General features: G+C 44.3%; 1 protein-coding gene across 2 annotated transcripts in view; it reads left to right on the top strand.

Annotated features, from left to right (window-relative positions):
* Positions 1-23,649, top strand: part of LOC142472165 (uncharacterized) — a 190,456-nt gene extending 166,807 nt beyond the window's left edge. Inside the window, exons 42-68 of one of the 2 annotated variants that reach the window (XM_075579021.1) lie at positions 3,093-3,146; positions 3,742-3,849; positions 3,947-4,000; positions 4,074-4,181; positions 5,008-5,061; positions 5,242-5,295; positions 5,404-5,457; positions 5,704-5,757; positions 5,844-5,951; positions 6,042-6,095; positions 6,458-6,511; positions 6,713-6,766; positions 7,851-7,904; positions 9,076-9,129; positions 9,241-9,294; positions 9,371-9,424; positions 9,623-9,676; positions 9,769-9,822; positions 10,016-10,069; positions 10,180-10,197; positions 10,295-10,348; positions 16,618-16,680; positions 17,624-17,789; positions 20,084-20,190; positions 20,669-20,749; positions 21,024-21,206; positions 21,847-23,649. In XM_075579021.1, coding sequence (XP_075435136.1) covers positions 3,093-3,146; positions 3,742-3,849; positions 3,947-4,000; positions 4,074-4,181; positions 5,008-5,061; positions 5,242-5,295; positions 5,404-5,457; positions 5,704-5,757; positions 5,844-5,951; positions 6,042-6,095; positions 6,458-6,511; positions 6,713-6,766; positions 7,851-7,904; positions 9,076-9,129; positions 9,241-9,294; positions 9,371-9,424; positions 9,623-9,676; positions 9,769-9,822; positions 10,016-10,069; positions 10,180-10,197; positions 10,295-10,348; positions 16,618-16,680; positions 17,624-17,789; positions 20,084-20,190; positions 20,669-20,749; positions 21,024-21,206; positions 21,847-21,996 — 2,010 coding nt within the window. In that variant the 3' untranslated portion in view covers positions 21,997-23,649. Of the gene's footprint in view, positions 1-3,092; positions 3,147-3,741; positions 3,850-3,946; positions 4,001-4,073; positions 4,182-5,007; positions 5,062-5,241; positions 5,296-5,403; positions 5,458-5,703; positions 5,758-5,843; positions 5,952-6,041; positions 6,096-6,457; positions 6,512-6,712; positions 6,767-7,850; positions 7,905-9,075; positions 9,130-9,240; positions 9,295-9,370; positions 9,425-9,622; positions 9,677-9,768; positions 9,823-10,015; positions 10,070-10,179; positions 10,198-10,294; positions 10,349-16,617; positions 16,681-17,623; positions 17,790-18,968; positions 19,003-20,083; positions 20,191-20,668; positions 20,750-21,023; positions 21,207-21,846 lie in introns of those variants that run through there. The other variant, XR_012789617.1, reaches the window with a different exon arrangement.
* The last annotated feature ends 961 nt before the right edge of the window (positions 23,650-24,610 follow it).

The raw sequence follows: 24,610 nt of genomic DNA, 5'->3' as shown, positions 1-24,610 counted from the left end.
CACAACTTTGTTTGGACTCTATAACAAAATGCATGGTGTGCACTCCAAAAAGGTAAGGCCTTGCCCCCGCTGCCTACTACAGCGTCCGCTGTGGCGGACGCTGCGCGCACGAGAGCCCTCCCCGCAATGGCTCCGGGCCCGCTGCGAGGGGGGGCCACAGCGCTCGCGCAAGAGCTACTCCTGCTCTCAATAGAATTGAGAGCAGGACTCGCGTCGAGCGGCTAGGCACGCCCCCCGGCGGTTCAGCCAATGAGGGCGAACCTGCCGGGTGACGTCATGGCCGCGCCCCCATCACGCCCCCCCGGGTCTCTCTTCCTGCAGTGAGCTGCAGACCGGGGAATCGGCAGAACGTGCCGCCAAAAGCGCGGGCGCACGTTACAGCGGCGTGACCGGGGCCTTAGCCTTAGAGTCATAGGCCTTTATTCTGTAAGGCGTGATAAGTGCAGATGATGTGCTATCGTAGGAAAAGCCCTATTAAAATTAGGGGTACTTTCATGCGATAGCACGTCATCTGCGCTTATCACGCCTTAATAATAATAGCATGTTCTGTATAGCGCAGCTAGTTTTATGTAGCGCTTTACAGAGACATTTTGCAGGCACAGGTCCCTGCTCCGTGGAGCTTGCAATCTATGTTTTTTAGTGGCTTAGGCACAGGGAGAGAAAGTAACTTGCCCAAGGTCACAAGGAGCCGACACCGGGAATTGAACCAGTTCCCCTGCTTCAAACTCTCAGTGCCAGTCAGTGTCTTTACTCACTGAGCCGCTCCCTCTCCTTACAGAATAAGGGCCCATAGTGGTAGCACAATATAGAGCCACACAATTAATAAAACGCCTTCAATGGGTACCCTTATACAGGTGCTATGCTATGGTATAAATGAGAGTAAAACCTCGCAGCACTCAATTAAAAACAAATCCATGCATAACAATACAGAGCCCAAAAAACACTAAATAAACAACATCCAAATACACATGGATCTTCTTACATCGGAGCAAAGTCACATGTTGCATGTTTATACTTGGCTTGTAGGATGCTCTTTCTATGAGCAGTGGGGCTGAAGGTCATAGCCCCCTGTGTCAGAAAAGTCCCAAACATTTCAGGTCACAAGACCCTTCATCAGACGGGATGATGGTGCAGCGTACAGAATAAGCATAGCTTGTTATCTGTCTATACTTTTCTGTAATAAGCCCCAATCGTGCCAAGCGTGTGAAGTCATAGTCATGTGTGCACCTGCTACGGATACCAAGACAGACCAAAACACTTCTTAGCAAAACAATGCCCAATGGCAACACAAGAAAACCATAGTGTACATACAGATCATTGAGTTCCCTCAATAAAGCGTTAATAAGGCACAGGTATTGTGAATCACTCAGCATCAGTTATGACCCAACATACTGTAGGGAACATAGATATATTATTCCAGATATCAAGGATTTATTAACTCATATTGCCTGTATATATTATGCAAGCAAATTCCCATGACAGTGCTACACAATACCGACTGACTCATACTATATTATTAGATAGAACCCCATTCTGTTGTATCGGCACGGAGGTTAAACATAAGTCAAACATTATTCTTAGCATTATGTAGACTTAATAAGTAACCTGGCCTTCTCTGGGATGTTCCTGGGGTCTTCTCCCCTCTGTACGAGAGGATGTGTGCAAAAAGGAGATTTCCTACCCATGTGATGGTCCTGCCCCAAGACTCCCACTCTATGGGATGACATTGACAGATTGATAAGTGCAGTAACAGGCTTGAACTGTGCCCCTGACCCTTGGGTCACGGTACTAAAAGAGCTGACGCAAGGTGCAGATAAACCTACTAGAAAATGAATCGCCCACCAGAGTCGTGATTGCCATACTATGGAACAAACAACAAATCCCAACGATTCTTCAAATCAATGAGAAAATCTGGTGTGCAAACCAGATAGAAAAGTTTACTAGTTTAGCCAATGATGCATGTGCTAAATTCCAAATTACATGGGAACCATGGAGGAGCTATATTGACGACCTTAGGTTTCTGCCATCCCATATCCTTACACATCCTGTAAGATCGCACTTTGTTAGGCTTCTAGAGGCTAAGTCTCCGCTTTCTTGCTTATGTGTGTTTAGCCCGGTCTGTTAATGTAATTGTTGGATACCTCTGAACTAAAAATAATGTGAGTGTGTAATAACATGACATTACATAATAACGTTTCACCATCTACCCAATGCCTCCTAATATTGTAGTGTATTACATGTCCCTCCCTCTTCTCTCCTAGCCCCCGTTATCTTTTCTTTACACTCCCCCCACACCCCTCCCTGTGCTACGATAAAAATTCAATACAATATGAGTAAAAAAAAATAAATACAAAAGTAACCTGCCTTTGATATATAGCATAAAAGAAGTGATAAAGAAGATTAAATTCAACAGTCAAAACGTCTTATCAATAAGCGCTTCTATATGTATATAACTTAGAGCACGTGCATCTGCACAGGTAAACTGTCTTGAGAAAGTAAATCATATTGGCTCATAACTGATGCTTGTACGCTATGGATTTTTACCATTGGAAACTGCTAAGGCTAGTGTTTTGGTCTGTCTTGGTTTCCGTAACCGTCGTACACGTGACTATGACATCACATTTGGTGGGTTGCAGGGTTGCACCTGGCACACTCGATTAGCACAATTGGTTCTTTTTACAGCAAGGTACAAACAGGTACCAAGTTACGCTTATTCTGTATGCCGCACCATCATCCCGTCTGATGAAGGGTCTCGAGACCCCCGCAAAACATAATGGGACTTTTCTAACACGAGGACTGACCTTCAGCCCCACTGCTCTTAGACATAGGAATGGGAGTAAAGGCGTGCTAAAGCATTGCACCCATTTCTGGATCTGGACCATGGTATCATTGGTGTGAGAGGCTGGCTGCGTGTATCTGAATATGAGCAGCTGTGTGTATGTGTCTGTGTGTCTGTGTGTCTGTGTGTCTGTTTGGGTGAGCAGGTGTGTTTCTTTGCGCAATATTTTGTGTGTGTCTGTATATGATTATGCTGAAGCGTGTGTTTGTGTGTGTGTATGCATGTAGTGCTCTGATACATGCCTCTCTTTCAGGGGGAGCCGGGCTCTACAGGCAGTGAAGGACTAATTGGCCTAAAGGGAGAACTGGTAAGTATGTGTGCAAATGCCCTCAAAACACTGCATGAATGATTGTAAATCCCCCCAGCTAGCACACTGTTTACTGTATGTGCTGATTGTCAGTACAGTTGAAGTAATACGGCAGAATGAAGCCTGTGTTTGTCATGTAGGGGACTACCAATTCCAGTTGACGCTATCTGCCGCCAAGCTAATCAGTTGCAGCTGGACCCGTGTCTACAAATTCCCAGGTGTTCCTTAGTCCAGTTTCTAGTAATACAGAAACTACCATTCACTCCTCCCCTTCCTTCTCTCGTACTCTTCTCTCCTATGAGCCTCTATACCGTTGCTAGTGTCAGAACTTCCAGCTCGTGTAATATCTTTGAAGTGCTGGATTTACATCACAGAACTGTGCCCATTGACCCTACAAAAATGTCTCATCTCTAACGTGCAGATGTTCTTGCACCCCGCGAGGGGGAAATAGCGTGTTAGCACCGTCCCTCTTCATGGGTGGTTGATGGTGCGGGTGCAGCAATAATGTCTGCTACATCTGTACACTGATAATGGAAATGTCATTTTGTACTACAGTAGCACCTTAGTCTGACGCTGTATATCTGGGCCTTTGCAGGGTGAACTTGGCGCTCCAGGAAGCCCTGGTCTTGTTGGACCTATAGGTGAGCCAGGAGAGAGAGGACATCAAGGCCTTCCAGGACCAACAGGGGAACCAGGCAAGGAGGTACTTTTTACAGGGTTAAAGATTTGGTGAGAAGGAAGACTAGAGATATTGGTTATTGGCATGATCACCCTCCCCAACTCATTGCCCTCTGGTTTAGGGAGATGTGGGGGAAAGTGGAGATATCGGGGACCATGGAACCCATGGAGAAAAGGTAAGATATTCATCATATTTTAGCAAGAACTGACTTCTGCGTCCTGGGTGTAACCTCTTACTTTTTACATCAGGGAGACATTGGACAACTTGGCAGCGCTGGAATCCCAGGACCAAGCGGCATTATGGGAGAACATGGAGGTAGAGGCCCAAAGGGGGAGAAGGGACAGAAAGGACTTCTGGTGAGCACCCTGAGCACGTATCCTGTAACACCGCACATCTACACACAGTTCACCCGAATACCATCCATACAGTAAACTGCATTGTACAACCTCGACGCTGTCACATTCTAAACGTGGTTCTGAGCATTAGAATAGAAATTCTCCTGGGTTGCAGCCCTTCTTAGCTTCATGCTGCTAAGGAATCCACTACGGTTAATGTGCATTATCACATTTTGTAAACCACCCACTCCACAAATAAAATGTGTTTTACCCTTTCACATGTGCACACACGTGTACAGCCTGGCATGTCCGTGGTAGAAGGTTCTGTATGACCTAAACATGCTGCAGTCCAGCGTGTTTTTGTATTTTGTATTTGGTGAAAGATGGAATTTGTATTCTGTCAGTAAAGTACACATACGACACCGCTTCATTGTTCTTAGTGACAACGCAACATATCCTGGTGTACCTCAGAGTTTCCACAGGGCCCCAGACCAGGACATATATCATTCACTTTGCACATCTCTCTGCAAGAGTTATATTTCAAACATTCAAACTTCAATCTCATTACATATATGTGTGTGTACAGGATAGATAGATGAAGCCAAAGTTATTGCAACCCGCGGCGTGCTTCCTCGGGTGACATAGCGTGGTAGTCCCACCCCCTTCTCGAACGGCTGATTCTAAACAATGGTCACTAGTACACCAATGGTTGCAATAACGCTGGCTACATCTGAATGTGCGCGTGCATTTATGCAACATTAAACAATTAACTGTAGATGTGCTGTGAGAGTAACCCCAATTGCAAAGTGCATTAATTAGTCTAATCCCCCCCCCCCTTCCACCACAGGGGCAGCCTGGACTGATGGGAGTTACAGGATCTCCAGGAGCTGTGGGACAAATGGTACGTTCATACGCAGTTACTGGGGCGGTTATATGGGCATCTGTGTGGGTGGGCAATTTAAGACACGCTCGTACTGTAGTTCAGTGACACCTTATTACGATCTGATTGTTTGTGGGGTACAGTTCTCGGTTGGAGACATTTTGGTTATGGTACACTCACGGGTTGCTTTTTTTCCTGCAGGGTACCACTGGGGACCAGGGAGCTCCAGCATCCGATGGTCCTCAAGGGGTGAAGGTAAGTTTCATGCATAAATCCTCTCCAGACAGCTTCAGCCATATCCTGTTAATACTCTCTGCAGAGCACTGTACATTGCTCACCATGCTGTTTCATGGCTGTTTGCAGGGTGATGCTGGCTCTATTGGTGTAACTGGTCATCACGGCCCACCAGGCCCAATGGTAAGTTAACAGCCAAGACAGGTGAAGTGTCCACAAGCATGGACAAAACAATAAGAGAGTTCCTTGTAGATGAAAACACTGTGCACTACAATCTCACCTATGAAGATTTTCCATGCTGGCCCATTAAAACGTATAAGAACTTTAAACGAATCTGCTCAGATGTTGCAGGTACACAGATAGCTACAAGCTCCCATATTACACACTGAAATTCCATGACATTCACATGAATCCTTCCTGTGATACCAGGGCCTCTTTGGCGAGAAGGGAGAAAAAGGGGAGCCAGGCCAAGCAGGACCCATGGTACGTGAGAACCCGGTGTATTCTGTGAATGGCATGTGGGAGGAGGATTGTGAGGCGCCTCTAATCTTTGTTTTTATTTCTTAAAGGGGTTTGTTGGTCCACCAGGTGATAAAGGTGCCCAAGGTCCCCCAGGGCTCATTGGCAATGAGGGATCCAAGGGGGATGCAGGAATTGAAGGCGAGCAAGGGATACAGGTAAAACCGCTTCAAGTCACTGATATGCAGGTAATGATGTCATAGGCTAGGATGCTGATGTCACTGATAGTGTCACTGTCTCATTTATAGGGAGCACATGGCCCTGCAGGGGAAACCGGAGCAACAGGGTTACCTGGCAGAGAAGTGAGGGTCAAACACTATCTTACACACACATGGAACAGTACTGAGTATTTGTTTTTGAATATATATATATATATATACATATATATATATATATATATGTGTGTGTATAAAAAGTGTGTATATATATATATATATATATATATATATATATACTTTTTATACACATATCTGTGTGTATGTGTATATAACACACATTTATACATACATACATACATACTCTAGTTCACATGTACAAATTCTTACTTGTCTAAATACACACATTCACACACTATAAAACGCATATATACATTGTTCTACAAACACATACACTAACATAACACACTTGTATTTAACCTTCTGATATACCCATTTGTCCCTGATAGGGGCTTCCGGGGGAGAAAGGGCAACCAGGAGAGGCAGGTGAACCGGGGCAAGTGGTAAGTGAGAGAGACTGGAAATGTTATATGAGAAGAAAGGGTGATCGTTGTGCTGCTGCAGATCCGACGTGTTCTCAGCTCTAAAATTGGTCCAAATATAGACTGCAACTTCACTGTGTTTACCAAGTGGATATGCTGTCACTGCATCAGCTTGAAATAAATGACACAGCCACATTTCTCACCCTCTGTCCTCTCTCACAGGCACCCAGTGGAAATCCAGGGCTGGAAGGAAGAGTTGGCCAGAAAGGAAATAAGGTACCAATGTGACCACCATCTGGCTCTCTGTATATAAATGATACAAGGTCCATTAAACCCCAGTATGTTTCCAAATATGAGCTCCCATTTTCTCCTATCCCCTTGGTTGCAGTTGGGAGCATTCCGCTAACTAAAGCAGCTGGTGTGTGGATGCCATGTTTCCTTTATATATACATGTAAAAGATGCAGCTCCCCTACTAGTTCTACCCCCCTAACCATCCTAAGCAAAGCGTCACTCTTTTCAGCTCCGGGGACCCCCAGCTTACCGGGTTTAAATCAAACTCCGTGGAAATAAAATGGCTGCCAAATCTCTGGCCAATAGGCAGCTGCAACATCATCGGTTCTGGCTTCCTATTGGATGGCCCTTTAAAAAATAGGAAGTAATACTGGTATCTTCACCACTGAGGATCTTGAATCCAAGGGGGGAAGGGAGCGTAAAATAGTGCGGTTCAGCTCTGTAGGACCTCCAGGTTCTTATCCAGAAACAAAATGGAGGTTAGTTAGGGTGGGGTTGCTCCTTGAAATTCATTCCGGATCAGTGTTGTCATCAAAAGAAATGTTTCACCGTACCTGTTATATAGCATACACTAATTGTATCTATTTGGTGATATTTCCAAATAGCTTACATCATTGTCCGCATGGTCCAACTAAGCAAGATTTACTGGAGATGCAATATAGTGAATACTCTCACCTGAAGATGCGTGTCTTAGTAATTTCACCATTCACAAGCTGCAGCCCTCTTATAGTACATGACATATGCTGGTTTTTGTGTTATTTTTTCTATCATGCGTTTTTTTCCCCTATTAACCCCTTTGCTGCCAGAGGGGCCCGAAATCCATTGCAGGCCCCTCCAGCATTGAAGGAGTTAATCCTAGTATGCCTGGATTAGTGCACTCTCCTCTATCGCCTGACGAGTTCCCGTGACTACAGGAATATCTGCGAATGGCTTTTATTAATGTCCACCAACAAGCACTTACTTTTGGATCCCCGTTATATACTCTGGTCTACCTACCCCGTTCACAAATGGATTTAGTACGTACCATATTTGAGTTACATGGTTCCTTTATGGTTCTCCTTCTTGCAGGGTGACAGTGGGTTTGAAGGCAGGCCTGGTGTCCCAGCGAGTCCTGGCAGAAAGGTAACTCAAGCACTGATAGCAGTCTTACATTTCAGCTGGTAACAGGAGATATAGGGACCTATGTATTGGTGCATGGAAAAACTTGCTGTGATGCACTGCACCAGTTTTGGTCTGAACTTGACTTCTATGTTACACGCATGTTGGCGCGATTTCTTATACAAGACACAGATTTTTAAGCAAGAAAGTTGATGTGATGCTTAATGTGGTATATCTCATAATCGGTAGACCACGTAATGCCCCCCCTAACTCCTGCTTTGGACACTCCACAAACAACACGCTGATGCACATGGAACACAAACTAGGGCAAAGTCCATGATACAAAGAAACACAACACAAAATGGTACTCCAATTTTGCTCCACTCTCGCTCTATGCCCCATAGTTCCTACTTGTTCGGACACTTGGGTTAGGACCCTATGGCTGGAGATGGGCGAATGTGCCAAACTTTGAGTTGCACATTCTTAGCTGTTTTTTTTAACAAAATTCAATTCGTAGATTTATATTCGTAGGCGGTTTGGACAGTAAAAAAAAATTGGGCGAACGCTTCTGAAATTGCCATAATTTTCCCTTTTCGATACTGTTATAGCATCGGCCCCCGAGAATGTGCACACATTCTATTCTCAAATGTTGATACATTCAATTCGCCCAGAAGTTCCAGGCCCTGAAGGAGACCTATTTCGCTAGAGTCCCAAATGCTACTGTATATACAGTATATCCCCTCAAAGCAAACTTGAAACAACACGTGGTCAGAAAAGAGCATACCTGAGATGTCTGCGATATATACTAATAGGAGTCATTACATATACTTTGTATATACTATTAGCATGTATCTCAGGTGTGCTGTTTTTTGAACCCAGTTGTCTCTTTACGTGTTGTTTCAAGGTTGCTTTGAGGGGATATATATATAGCACTTGGGTCGATGTCTCTCCTGTTTCTCCTGTCTCTCCTGTCTCTCCTTATGGCATGTTATTGAAGTTATAGTTGGGGAAAAAATAGACCTTGTTAATATTGTATAATAGTATTTATGTAGGAAGGTAGGTGGACAGATAGATGACACAAAGTTCCAGTAACTGAGGTTCTTTCTAATTAAGTAGAACTTGGCAGTGAAGTTATCTTGGCAGAGTAATTAATAATTGCAGCCGAGATAATAATTCATTTCCTTAATTTTCTCAGGGTAAAAGAGGGAAAACAGGTCCTAGGTCAACACGAGGCTATCAAGGTCCAAAGGTAGGAAGGGGACCATTACTAACCATGGTGGACTTTTGTGGATGGGAGATGGGTTGTACTAGAATTAATTGGTTCTCTCCATATAATGATCTCATGGTTGTCATGCCGCAGGGGGAAACAGGAGAGCAGGGGCCTGAAGGACCAGAAGGACCAAGAGGACCATACGTGAGTAGTGACCATAGCATTGGTGTAGGATGACTCATACAAGCCCTATGTGACAAACTCTTTGTTATCTCTGCAGGGTATTCCAGGGCTAAGAGGACTAAGGGGAGATCCAGGATTTAAAGGTCTGATGGTAAGTGACCATACTCTATGACGTTCTAAGCTTTAGGATCTACATAGTAGTTTGAATATAATCCATATCTCTGTGCATCCAGATCTTATCAGTAGCTATATTCCTCCTGGCATATGGCACTATGTCACCAGGTATGATTATTAATTCTGTACCACTGGTGTACCACAGAGAGGGTGACTCTTATTAACTCTCCCATAGGGTGATCAGGGAATGGATGGACAGATTGGAGCACAAGGAGAAAATGGACTGAAGGTAAAAAGACGTATGACTGTGTCACCATTATTACTCTGGGCTCCATCTGTCTCTTTCTCCGAGTTCTCCAATATTCGGTTTCTGTGTTTCAGGGGAGCCAAGGACCTATTGGAGACCCTGGAACTCAGGGAGAGAACGGGGATAAGGTACAGTGTCTGTTATATGTTGCAGGATTCTATTCAACATAGATTTAACAGTGTAGCACACTAATCTGTAACACAGAAGGGCTTAGTGCAGCCACTCTTTGAACTTCTTTGGTAGGGAAGACGTTATTAAAGTGACATATTGCACAGACCTGTGTGACCACTCTCTGTTACTGTCTTCTATTTTTTTAATTAGGGGAACGACGGCCCTCAAGGACCTTTGGGCTCTCCTGGGCCTCAGGGTGTATCAGTAAGTGTCGCCAATAGACAGACATGTGCATGTAGACATACATACACAAGGACAAACACATTCACTTCATGTAGAGACTGTTGCTTATTTACATCTCTACTTTCTTTCAGGGGCCACCTGGAGTAAAGGTGAGACTTTCTCGGCAGATACATATGTCACCCGTTTTTGTACTTTATGACCGGCGCCCGCCCCATTTCTATATTGTTTGTTTGTTTTTATATTTAGGGACTCGAAGGAAACCCAGGACCAGAGGGACCTAAAGGACCAATTGGACCGCCGGTGGGCAACTCTCATAAACACACAGAGATCTTATGTCTTTTCACATCCCATGGTTAGGCCTGTGGAAACAACCCCATCCCCTACTCTTCCTTTGAAAAAAAGCTGCAGTTCACTAAACCGGCGTAAAAGTTTATATATATATGTCAGCAGTGGTCGACAAATCACCAAAAAATCTACTCGCCGAACAAATAAATCTACTCGCCACCTAGTACCACACGTGTGCTGCTTGGGCCAATAGGAGCTCGCCACGATGTTAAATCCAGTCGCCCGGGGCGTGCAAATGTATAGGTTTGTCGAACACTGAATATCAGTACTGTGTTAGCCGAGCTTAATAATCAAAAACCAATAGACGATATCGTTCTGTGGCTAACGAAATGCTTTTATTTGTGCGAGCTTTCGAGATACACTGATCTCTTCCGGCGGTGTTACAATGGATAAAGCAAGAGAGGTTTTTACTTAAAAACAGGTTGTAATGTATCAGTGACTGAAGCCTATCCCTCCCCCCTCTGCAGTATGCGATTTATGACTTAAGGTGTTAAATGGTCACTGAATGTTAGTGATGTAAGAGTGTGTGTGTGTGTGTGTGTGTGTAAATATACATTTATAAAGCGCCCACAGTATATACAGCTCTTTACAAAAGGTGTGTGTGTGGAGTGGGAGTGTATACCAATGGTGTGGGTAGGTGTAGAAATTTCCAATTTCCTGAGCATATCCATGGCAATGTGCACCAAAGGGTTAAACCCACCTTCTAGCTGGGATAGGACAGATTAAAGACTTACACCTGTAGTAGGACCCACATATAGACACACTTCCTCCTCTCAGGTAGTCTTTTTGTTTGTCCGTTCAAGCGGAGTACAGGAGTATGCTGTTTTTGGGGTATTTTTTGCCGACTTACCCGACTGCTTGCAGTCCAACCAGGTTGAGTTCTTGCCTCTCTCTCCCCTTGAAGCCCCGCGATCCTCACCCTATGGGATTTGCCTGCCATGGGGGCTCCAGTATGATCAATGCTACAAATGTTGCTCCGACGGTCGCCAAAATCAGAACAGGCCCAGGAAGGAGGAGATCTGCCGGCTAAACTGTTTGGCACCTGTTCCCTGAGGGATTTTGGCTTGCGCCGCACTTTCTAACTCCCTCCACCAGCATTACACACGTTGTGTGTGCGCACATAAGCGCACCCAAGTTTCACTCTGTGGGCCGTCGGTCCAATCACATCATAGTTTCAGAGGAAGCCTTAAAGGGAGCCAACTCTGCATGTCTCACAGCTGTCCAGCTTGTGTTAGACGCACAGACCTTTCTGCATGTAGCACTGGTGCGATCTCCTTAAAAGTCCCTGCACTATTATTTATTTATAAAATATTTTACCAGGAAGTAATACATTGAGAGTTACCTCAGTAAAACAAATAATACATGGTTACAAGTACAGTTACATAAATGAACAGGGTATACATTATATACAAGACATTGCGTGCACAGTTAAAGAAAATATATATTATGGGCGTATGAAACAGTTACAGACCAGATTAAAATGTGAGACAGCCTTAGATTTGAAAGAACTTAAACTGGTGCTGGATGTGAGAGTCTCTGGTAGGTTGTTCCAGTTTTGGGGTGCACGGATTAAGCCTATGGATACTGCTTCATCCAAGGTTTCTGGTGCTAAGGTAAGCCCAAGGAAGTTAAATTAGTAATAATTTTTTTTTAAGGCTGGATTTCATATTATATCTGTCTCGGGGCTCCAGGTTCGCTGTTGGAAGACGGAGCCTCCAGAGCTTCCACAGAGCCTGCCATGAAGAAACAAGCCATGAGAAAGTCAAAATATTGTCTAGCATGTAACAAGACTCCCACATTGGAAGATAAGAAATGATGTGATTCATGTCTAAAAGAGGGTGCAAAGGAGCCAAAGAAAAAAGTTTTCTTGGATGAGAGAGGCGGTAACTCAGGACATTGAGATGACATCTTCTCAGTCCAGAAATAAAGGTAAAAAAAGGACACATTTCTACACTAATCTAGGGAGACCAGTGGATTCGTCCACAGAAGGTTCAGAGGATCAGACCAGATCAATGGAGATGAGATTTCAATCATCATATGAGGAGATGGAAGCAGAAGGATTCAGTACCTTTGATGTAGATCTCATAGATCCCCTGTTCAAGGCAGTGCGATAGGTTTTAGAGATTGACTATTCGGTTCCTCATACAGAATCTATGAATCAGATGTTTAGGGACACACACAAAAAGCCGAGAAACTTCCTAGTGCATGACATCGTCAAAGATTTGGTTGTCAGAGTGGACTCAACCGGACAAAAAGATTCCAATATGAAAGACATTTTCCAAGATGTTTCCCTTCGAAGATGCGGATGTAGGATTCTGGAACCATCCGTCTAAGGTAGATGCAACTATATATTGGTTTGCCAGGAAGACAACCTTACCGGTAAATTATACAACTCCTTTCTAGGACCACATAGAGAGACTAATTGAGAGCACTCTCAGAAAGTCCTTCATAGCAGCAGGAGCATCTTGCAAACCAGTGCTGGCAATTACTTCAGTCTCCACAGCTATGAAGTTATGGATTTCCAATGTGGAAGAAGCGATTGAGAAAGGGGTTAAAAGATTATCCATCATCAGTGCTCTTTCAGAGATTAAATTAGCTACGGAATTCATCTCAGACGCCTCATTAGACTCTGAGTCTATCTGCCAGGTCCATGGTCTAGTCCATGGCAGCAAGGCAAGCTCTTCGGCATCACCCAAGGAGTGCGGATTCAACATCCAAAAATAACCTATGTGCCCTGCCCTTTGAAGGTCAGCTACTATTCAGAAAATGGTTGGATACCATAATCGAGAGGTATAGAAGGAAGGAGCCTAAGGTCAAGTCAGACAACCTCACAATGGTGTCTTATCTAAAGAAACAAGGGGGAACAAAGAGCTTCTCTGCATTAGAAGAAATCTGCCCTATCTTAAAATAGGCAGAGAAACATCTGCAAAGCATTACAGCAGTTTATATTCCAGGAAATGTAAATGCACAGGCAGACTTTCTAAGTCGGCGAATAGTCTGGACGGGAAAATGGTCACTATCAGACAACATCTTTTACCAGATCGTTCAAAAAATGGGGAGTGCCACAGGTTGATCTGATGGCATTAGCCGGTAATAAAAAGGTGATAACTTTCTGTTCAAAGGGTTTTCATCTGGATGCTTCCTACATAGACGCCCTATCGTTCAGATGGAAATTCCAACTCGCATACATCTTTCCTCCATTACCTCTAATACCAATAGTACTGAGGAAAATAAAGTAAGACAAAGCAGAAATAGTGGCTTTAATTCCGTTTTGACCATGCAGGAAATGGTTTCCCATGCGCGTCAGTATGCTTATCAGAACTACGAAGCCCTTGGAGGTAATATGGAAATCCACAAGAGACCGGAAGAAGTAAAAACTGATGGGGTTTAATGTTCACAGCAAAGTAATAAAGCATGGAAATCAAAATAGAATCTGCAGAGCTACACAAAAAGCTATGGTGGCTGGGGACGGTCAAAGAAGCAGGAGGGAGGGGTGCAAGAGGAATACAAGGCAAAAGAAAAGTTACCTGCAAGGTATGCAGTTCTACATGCAAAATCAATGGTAGCCAGGGGACAAGACGTGCAATGGGAAAACAGGACAAAAACAAAAGGTACCTGTAAGGTCTGCAGAGCTAGAGGCAAGGTAATGGTAACCAGGGAAAGATGAAGTGCAAGGGACCAGAGAATAGCCAGACTGCTGCTCTGTGAGTAAAAAGTTAATGAGCAACAATTTACAGACTTGGTGGAGTTTATATACCTAAGCTAAGATGGCCGCTGGCCTCATGGGAGATTATAGTTCCTACCGGCCCTGGGTCTGAAGTTGACTCCTCTGTGCGCCCCTACAGGTCTACGGGAAGTACTGCGGAAGGGAATCTTGACAATGCTAAAGGACCAACCATGTCACCTCATGTCCCATCGCAGGGTCCAATTTATTATCCCAAACCAAAGAGTTTGTCTTTAACGGCCTGGAGGTTGAGCGGAGTTTGCTACACAGGATGGGCCTATCTAGTAGAGCTGTGAAAACCATAAAAAAGGGAATAAAAGCCTCTACATATTACGTCTACCATAGAATATGGCAACATTTTTATTATTGGTGCAGTATCAAAAATATTGATTGCTTAAATCCATCCATTCCATCAATTTTGGAGGTCTTGTAGATAGGCCTCGACTTGGGTCTCTGCACCAGTTCCTTGAAAGTTCAAGTGTCAGCGTTATCGGCATTACTTGGCAGGTAGTTGGCCACACTGGATTTAATAGCACGTTTTTGCCAAGCTATTCGCTGAATAAAACCTCAGTTCAGAGTACCACTCCCTCCATGGTATTTGCCTCTGGTTTTCCAAGCTCTCACTAAGGGTCCATTTGAACCACTCCAACAAGCTTCTCTTACGAACCTAACTTAGAAGATGGTTCTATTGGTGGCAGTTACATCAGCTCTCTGTTCAGTAAACTGTAAGCTCCATCAAGAAAGGAACCAGTCCTGGTGTTTCATCAAGATAAAGTAAGTACTCAGACCAACCAGATAAATTACCAATGCTCTAATAGTCCCAATAATAGAATGTGCTGAAGAAAGGTCAATGTGCTTTTATCTTCTAAGGGTTGGGTTCCTCAGCTCTTCAAGGTCTTACCAGGAAACCTCCAAATACAGGCAAAAAACGAAAGGAAGACGAGCACGACCTTCGTGGAAGAATGCAAAATATATATTGGCCACAAGCCCACATTACTCATTTACATATAAAATAATTACAGTGCACCATCAGAGGGTGACAAGACTTAGGGTTTGTATAGTCACTGTCGTGTTGAACGATCTCCCGTCACAGTGCCAATCCGTGGGGCACAACATGTTGGTTCCAGTATCTTGGGGGCTCGTAGTAATGTTCAATCTCTTTTCTGTGGTGATAGCTCGTCAGGGACAGCCCGTTAGATCCCAAGTCAGCACTGCAGCTGCCGGCGACAGCAGAGTTCCCGGCGCTCTGATCAGCTCGTGCACTTCCGGGTCCTCACGCCCAATATTGACGTCTGATGTTGAAGTCGTCACTACTGGCCCGCTTGACAGAAAACCTTGTGAATCCTTGTCAATCTGTCTGAATGAACAGCGCCACCTAGCGAACCCTGCGCGTTTCGCTCATTACAAAAGCTTTGTCAGACACAGATACCGGAACCAACGGGTTGTGCCCCATGTACTGGCACTGTGACGGTAGATCGTTCAACACGGCGGTGACTATACAAAACCTAATACTTGCACCCTCTGATGCTGCACTTTAATTATTTAATATGAAAGTGAGAATTGGGGACTTGTGGCCCAATACATATTTTTAATTTTTCTAAGGTCATGCTTATCTTCCTCTCGTTTTTTGCTCGTACTCGGACCAGTACTCCAATTCTTACCAAATATTGTATCGTTTTTTCACTTGAACCTGGAAATAATTCTGCCTTCATTTTGCCCAAACCCAGCGAATGCTTAAGAACAACGTCTACATTCCTTGGATATCATCAGATGCCTAAAGATCTACTTTGCCAGAAAAGAACCGTTCAAGAAATTGGACAGTCCGTTTGTCCTCCCTTCAAAGAAAATAAGTGGAAAAGCCACCTCAAAGACTGAGTACCATCAGTCACTGGATCACGGCAGACATCAAAAAGTATTTCACTACCCAAGGCAGGCAGGTTCCAGAAGCTTCAAGAGCACATTCCACCCGATCCATGCCTACATCCTGGGAAGTGGAGTCTCAATCTTCTTCTGTGGAGTTATGCAGGACAGCTGTATGGACTTTCATAAATACGTTTATTAAATTCTATCATTTAGATGTGCAGGCCTCAGCAAACGCACTACAAGACTATCTGTGAGGAGGAGGTGCGCCTATATGTAGGCCCTCCTACAGGTGTAAATCTTTAATCTGTCCTATCCCAACTAAAAGGTGGGACTTAACCCTTTGGTGCGCACTGCCATGGAACATTACTCAAGAAAAATAAAATGTGCGGCAAGATTATATAACAATTTTTTACTTTCATTCATCTCACCCACAGTCTATGAATAACATGCAGCAGCTGCATATTTTTGGCCTGTTCACTGATGGGCTCTGTCTTTAACAGTTACAAGCTCGCAGACTGACTGTCAACTCACACAACTAGTATCTGATCTTAAATGATATAAGCGTGCCTTATATAGGCGTGCCGTCTTCTTCTGCTGGGTACATATAAAAGCTGACGGGTACTCTTTCCATTTTCAGGGTCTCCCTGGTGCTCCTGGTCCCCCGGGACCCACAGTAAATATTAGTGCTGAAAATCTTAGGGTAAGTATTAAGGGCAGGCGGTGTTGGGCGTATGAGTATTATGTTAGGCACCGGATATGGTGACCTCCAAGATAGGGAGTGAATTTCAATGACTAGAGCGAGCAGGTCTGGGCCTAACCCAGCGTGTAGCAGAAATGCTTGTCAGAGCAGGCTGAAGGTCTGGACAAGCTGTAGACAGAACGGTTGGTCAGAGCAGGCTAAGGTCGGGACAGGATGCAGACAGGACCGATGGTGAAAGCAGACCAAGGTCATGGGAGGCAGTAAACTGTAGCATAAACAGACAAATGAGGTCAGCACAGGCAGCGATCAGGAGCGTGGTAAAACAAGCCAGGGTCAGTACAGGCAGTGATCAGGAGTGTGATCAGACAAGCCGAGGTCAGAACAGGTCAGGTACTGAACAGTAGCAAGGCTGGGACAAAATGGTTGACCCAAATTGAACTGGCAACAAGGAGCATTAAACAAAAGTAAACCAGGGAGAGTGTCCAAGAAGCTGATAGGTAACAGGTGCAGCAGCAGCAGGCTGAACAGGTAGAGCTCAGAAGTATACAGGAGTAGTGGAGCTATCCAACAGCTGGTTTAAATCACTGCCAGAGCTACTGCCTTGGACAAGCTAACTGCTCCAGTGCAACACATTAAATGTCAGTTGCACATGCAAACACGGAGTAAAGCTAGGTGACTGACACCTTCAAAACACAGACCAGTATTTTAAAATAATGTTTGCAAACATTGTAACAAACTTTGAAGTGGGGGTTTTCTGCAATAATATCCATTATGATTGTCCTCTTTCCTAACAGGTACTTGGATATGGCCAGCCATATATCTGACCTTTTATCACTGGAGCAAACAAGATTCACAACATTCAGAGTCTCCATTGTAAAACATTTCCATATTTTCAAGCATTAACCGACTAAACCTAATCTCTGCTCCTTCCATCTCCTCTCAGCGTATCTTTCCCCAAACTGGTACCCGGAGTGAAGAAGGACCATGGGATCTCCTGCACAGTCTGGAGGAGGACTTCAAGCTCCTGATTGCTCCGCCAAATGGTACCAAAGAGAATCCAGCGAGTACCTGCAAAGAGCTACAGCTTACACAGCCTCTGCTGGCTGATGGTGCGTGTGTGAGGGACATAGGGATATATGGACATACACAAGTTATACTAGTGATATCTCTGGGTGCACATACAGTATATGTATTCGCTTCTCCATGCATGTGTGTAGTGTGCAATGTCTGTATCAGTCAGCGACGGTACTAGCTTTGAGGACTTTTTGATGTTCTAGCATCAATGAATACTGATTATTAGGTTATCCGCTTCTCCCACACTGGCAGTTCTATCTTTACACCTCATCATTGTAAATATCCAAGAACTCATACATGTGAGAAATCAGGCACACTCTTGTCTCAACAAAAAAACAATAAATGCTCAACGCTACATCCAATTTGACCAAATACATACTGGTTTTGGGGTTCTTGAGATTGCTGGGATATTGTGTGTTTATTGACACTCTTGTCTCAAGCAGCTTCAGTTGGGTCATTCTATACCAGGGGTGAGGAACGTCAGGCCCGAGGGCTGTATAAGGCCCCCGAAATCATTTGGTCTGGCCCTGCTAAGGCAACTGCTATAACCGGGGTCACGCTAATTTTTTTAAAAATGGGCGCCGAGCGCCCGATCGGGAGGAGGTGGTATGAGGCGCCGGCAGCCCTACACGATCCCCAGCAGCCACTGTACTAGCCCCAGCAGCTACCGTACTTCCCCCCGCACTCCCCTCGCAGCAGTCCCCGCACTTCCCCAGCAGTTCCCCCCGCACTTACCCCAGCAGCCACCCCACACGGTCCCCCCAGCAGCAGCAACTACCAGGGGTAGGGTGGGGGGGGGGGGGGAAGGGATCTGTGTGCATGCCTGCTGTGTGCCAGCCTGTGTGCCTGTCTGTGTGTGTATGGCCCGCGAACGATGTTATAAATATCCAAATGGCCCTTGGCAGAAAAAAGGTTCCCCACCCCTGTTCTATACAATTTCGGCACAACTCTAGTCAAGAGTCTTTGACCAAGAACCTTCTATGTTTGTATCTTGTTGTGGCGTCCTCATGTACTGTAGGCAGGGTCTTTGTATCAAGTCACTTAGCAGCAAAGAGTATGATTTTCATTGTGTTACTCAGTGTCCATGTATTGAGGTCTTTCCTCCTATTTGCACCGTGTGTGATTGTAATTTGGGGAATGTGAGTAGAAATTGGGGAGAAGTTCTAATGCATCAAATTGTGCTTCTCTGAATCAGTCTTTTTGTGCCTAAAAAGCTGCCAGGCTTCGAGGTGACATAAACCCCAAGATGTAAGTAACTTCAGCAACAAGCTTGTTACATATGATTGAGTTTGTAGCATCAGATTGTGCCGTGCATCAAAACAGGTTTAAAAACCTTTGTATGCAGCAATATAAGTCCCACAGTCACTAAACAGTGCTATGCTTAAGCACGCAATAACTCCTAATTATTTGAATAAGAGGTAAGCTGTGGTAATGCTTAGCACGCTTTGGCTAATCAGGGCCTAGTTATGAGGGCAATTAGAGACACAGAGAACTAGTATTATAGTCATGACCTTCTTTATGTATGTATGTATGTATTGTGACAAACGGCTCCCTTTGTGTAGCGCTGTCGTTTGCCCAGGCTCTTCACGACACAGTTTTCTAGGGTTTAATTTGTAGGGAAGGACAAACGTGTGTGTACACACACGAGGCACTCAGCCCTCAACCTTCAATGGTTTATTTTTCCACAAGCCACAGACAAATTCAGTTAATATAAATATAGAAGTGCAAATAGCTAAAACACGCATTGTAAGTCAAACTTCTTTGCGTTTTGGCACTGAAATTGTGTTTTGATTTTTAATTAAAAACATCACCATCACAAATACAATTTCTGTGACAAAACAGTGACAAAAGACAAAGAAGTTTCACTTAAAATGGCATGCTCGGCACACACTTTGTTTTTTTTTGTTTTTTTTAAAAGACGGCCTCTTCCTCTCAGTTCTCACACCCTAAATATTACTTCCATCATTTGAAGTGGGGTGCAGAGAATGTTACCCCATTACATAACGGCTCTCAGAAATCAGACAAAGGGAAGTGTGTGTATCATTGTGTGTGTGTGTTAGTAGGTTCATACTGAGTGCCTGTGTGTGTGTGGTTGGTTGTGTGTGTGTGTGTTAGTAGGTACATACAGTGTGTCTGTGTGGTTGTGGATTAGTAGGTTCATACTGTGTGTGTGTGTGTGTGTGTGTGTGTGTGTGTGTGTGTGTGTGTGTGTGTGTGTGTGTGTGTGTGTGTGTGTGTGTGTGTGTGTGTGTGTGTGTGTGTTAGTAGGTACATACAGTGTGACTGTGTGGTTGTGGATGTGACAGTCTTCTCTCTCCCATGTCATTAGGTTATTACTATATTGACCCGAATCAGGGCAGCCCCCAAGATGGTTTCCTCGCTTACTGCAACTTCACTGCGGGAGGCGAGACCTGTATATCCCCTCCGCACAGCCAGGTGAGAGTATACTGTTCACAGCAGCAGGCTCCTATAGATCTGAGCGATCATTTATTTTCTTTTTGGTCCTGTTTCATGGTCCATTATAACCTCGTTTTTTTTTGGTGCAGCCACTCCTAAAATGCGCCCCTTTCATACAGTAATACAGTAACCTCACCACGTGGTTATTTAGTACTCACAGCAAAGTAGCTCTATGCCTAAATCCCATACTGTATTTGGTTGTGCTTTTAGAGTGGCAGTGAAACACAGTGAATCTCTGGATGTCTGTTATCCCAGTTCTTACACATCTTTCGAGTCTCTAGTAGACTCACTTGAAGGCAATATTACACATTGTGAAGCTGTCTCGCTCATTTCCAGTATCCATGGAATCTCACTCCCTGATCATACAACGTTATTGTTGTTGTGTTCTCCGAGCCCACACGTCTCCCTTACGTCGTACCTTTTGACCTTGACAGCTTTGTGTAATAACTGTTCACAGATCCCAGTGAAAGCCTGGCTGCACAGCTATCTATCACAAGAGGGGTTCCAGTGGTTCAGCTCCCTCCCTGGGGGCTTCACAGTAAGAGATTTGGATTTTTTTGGTGCTTCTGAACTGTGGGTAATTTAGATGAGATTTGACTATGTGGATAGAAACCACTCTGTCTTCTCTTAATGTGTTTAGTTGTGGAGTTGTCTTGTAGCTCCACTGTGAATGGTTGTGTTACATTGCGATGTTAATTATTGCAGTTCTGTCTGTAGTTGTGTTGTACTTATGGAAAGTGTTATCTTTGTGCTGCGTGGAGCTGCTGTGTGTGTCTGTACCGTTTACATGCCAATGCTTTGCTCTGTCTCAGTTCAGGTACAGTGAAGCAGGCGTGGTCCAGCTTCGCTTCTTGAGGCTACAGAGTGTCCTTGTGCACCAAGTGGTGAGATATGTGTGCCAGACTCGGCCGGGGCACACTGCCAGGGACAAGGATGTGAAATTCCTAACTGACACCCTGGACCAGAGCTTCCTGGTGACACTGCAGGGCTGCGAGGTATGCAAACAGGAAACAGAGAGATACACCGGAGGGCACACTTTATTCTCATACACTGGTAGCAGATTTGAAGAATAAACAAGTCTGCAGGTTGTGCTGTTTGTGTCTGGGGTACATAAATATAGAGAGCATTTTGCCCCATGTCAGAGTAAGATGGTATTGGGATTCAAACCACATTTACACATTTTAAAGACCATGCCACTAACAGTCCTCCAACATATATACTAGAGAGAGATTGATTTTTCAGTAGTAAAATAAGTAGGCAGTGTGTCAATGACATTGGCACTTATTGGCTCAATTTGCAATGAGATGGTTATTATGGTACATACGGTATATTTGCTAAAACCTGCGTTTCTACTTCTTGATTCAAGCAGTCTCCACACCCCCTACAAATAGAGACAATGACAGAGGAATTGGACAATCACGTGGGGGGGCGGGAGGGGAAAGGAAAGGGGACAGGATATATTTGGGATAGTAATAGAGAAATACACAATTAATGTTTCTGTTCTGCAAAATGCGTCGGTTATTTTGCGTAGTTTATACTCTTCACTCCCCGTCACTGTGAATTATATTACCTGCAGTGGGTTTGTAAATGTTACATTGTATTGTATAAATCCATATCCGCTCTTGTTTCCGGCAGTGGGAAGAGTCCTTCAACAGAACAGAGACTCTCCTTCACTTCGCCCCCTCTGACCTGTCTCTGCTTCCTCTCCGGGACTTGGCTTTGTTTCATGACGGGGACTCTGACCACCAGTATGGCTTTTTATTGGGACCGGTGTGCTTCAGCTGAGAGTAGTGCCACCCCTTCTGTGAACTTCTCTCCGAGGACACCCACCCAGGTCAAGGGTGGAAGACCCGTACTATTTATACAGGATGTTATTATTACAGGGGTCCCCTGATCTTGCCTATCACCCCCTCGCTCAGGAAGGGAGACCGTATATTGTTTACAGCGGAGCTGTTGGTGCTCAGATCAAAAGTTTAACGCTCCACCTGAATCTCCTGGTGAGAACCACACACACCTCAGGACAGTCTATGAAAAGAACATTTGGAGTGTAATGTTCTCAATGAAAAACAATCTGTTCCTAATGCACTTGTTAGCTTCATTTAGTGCTCAATGAAACAGCACAAAATAAATTGTGCTTATGTCATGTTATATGTAGGAATCTTATGTGCACAGCAAGAGCAACATGGAAAACTCCGTACTTCTGGAAGGGCCTGCAGAATACACGGACACTGAGACATTGTGCAGAAGAATATTTCCAACTTCCATGGTCTAATCACAGTTGATTTAGTTTGTTTGTATATCAGCCCCATGGCTTCTTTACTGCCAGACAAATAAGCCACACATTGCTTTGCTATCCGTTACTGTCTTTTCTAGTAGTACAAGGGTTTGTGGGGATATCGTGCTAGTCAGCAGACCTAACTATGCAAGATGTTTTGCAGGTTGAAATCATTTTCTATTACATCATTTGAGACCACAAACCCTCTCTTCTTCAGCTGAAGAAATGTCAAATAAATGGTTTGTTAAAAGTGTTTATTTTAGACCAACGTTTTAGAAATGGAAATTCTCAGGATCACCTCAGTAATCTCAATTAAAATATCATGTGTACCTTTATGGTAATTCTGCACTCTATGAATTGAACTACCAATGAATAACAATGGTCGTCAGTTTCCTTTGTTGATGTCATTCCCTTCACCACACCTAATCCAAACGTTATAAATACGTCATTCCACCAACACATATCCCCTGGGCTCTGTTAATTTAAGTATGTCTTACTCATTGCAAGTCTCACTGTTTGAAGTCCAAAATATTCCCATTAAAATTATATTTTTTTTAGCCCAACATCATCAAATCTCATTTATTTGGCTCCATGGACGTTGCTAACTACCATGATGCAGTGAGGCTCTGATACCTGCAATGAGACCTCTGAAACACCCAGGGCAATGATTCCCCAATTGCATGGAGGTGTGGAGGTAAGCCCCTCTTCTCACCCATTAACATGCAAGGATAGATGCACCAGACGATATCTTCTCTATGCTCCATTGCCCAGCGGATAAAGCGCTTGATTTGACTGCTGAAGATACAAAAAGAGTATCTTCCATTCACCAGTTAAGTGCTATATACAAACCAATCCTTTAATCATTTTCCTGTGTGTGTATGTATTTCTGGGTCAAATTGTGACTTCAGAAGGTGACGTGATGATTTGCAATGCATTTTAGCTGTATATATAAAGGAGATGCCCAAAATAAAATCCCTTTTGTAATATAAAGGTTGACTTGGACTGTTCACAGTGCCTGGTTTAATTGGTACCAAATTAAACCAAATGTTTGAATAACAAGTTTAATAAAAAATAGGGTCTCTTAGAAACATGATTGTGTCACAAGCTTAGACCTGGCGGTTTAATTGGTGCATGCAACTGGAGACAAGTGATAACAGGACACACTATGGTCCATATATACTAAACGGAGCTAAGCCACGGGTTCTCAACTCCAGTTCTCAAGATCTCTCCCCCCCCCCCCCCCAACAGGTCAGGTTTTCAGGATATCCCTGCTTCAGCACAGATGGTGCAGTCTTTGATTGAGCCGCCTGTGCTGAAGCAGGGATATCCTTGCCTCCCCTAACGTCTGCTGTGTTATGTAACATAATCACTACCCCATCACAAACTGCCACAAGTGAGACAAATTAAATGCAAAGCGTACCGATGTAGAGATGTATTTTATACACTGTTATTTTCTAACGTTAAAGCTAAAATTATATGAGTGGGAACTAAGCATATTCTAAGAAACATACAAAAAGAGGAGCGCAGAGAAAAAACTTTGTTGGATTAAAATTCCTTTATAACACTTAATGCACACTGGGACTTGTAGTTCGTCTGCCTCTGGCAAGGTGACCGCTTGGTGCTCTAGTGCAGGGGAGCACAAACTTTTCCTGCTGCGCTTCCTTGTCCCGCTCTCGCGCCCCTCCTTACCTGGTAACCGCGTCAAATGATGCTGCGGGGTCATGTCACGTCACCCGCGGCGTCCTTTGACGCTGTGTTGCCATGGCGACGCGCCACAGCCAGCTGAATCCCGTTAAGTGAAGTGTTGCAGAGGCCTCACGCGATCCCCCCGGCATTTAATTTAAATACCTGGGAGGGGGGGGGGGAAGAGCGCGGGACCTCTGCAACCCCCAGTAAAATCTCCCGCCCCCCAGTTTGCGCACCGCTGCTCTAGTGAGAGCGGAGCATGGAGAACAAACCCAGAAAGTGACCCGGGATCCTGCATTTTTCAACAAGCCTGTGATGCAGCGAGGGATGCCAGCGATATCATTTTAATATATGTAAGTTCCTGATGTACTACATTACGTGTTATATTCTCACAACCCAGGGGGAGCATAAAGGAGAAAAACAACAGAAAAAACAATC

Source organism: Ascaphus truei, chromosome 21, assembly GCF_040206685.1.
Source record: "Ascaphus truei isolate aAscTru1 chromosome 21, aAscTru1.hap1, whole genome shotgun sequence".
Classification (NCBI taxonomy): Eukaryota; Metazoa; Chordata; class Amphibia; order Anura; family Ascaphidae; genus Ascaphus; species Ascaphus truei.
The sequence above is the reverse complement of the archived record's forward strand: the minus strand, read 5'-3'. Positions and strand labels throughout refer to the sequence as shown.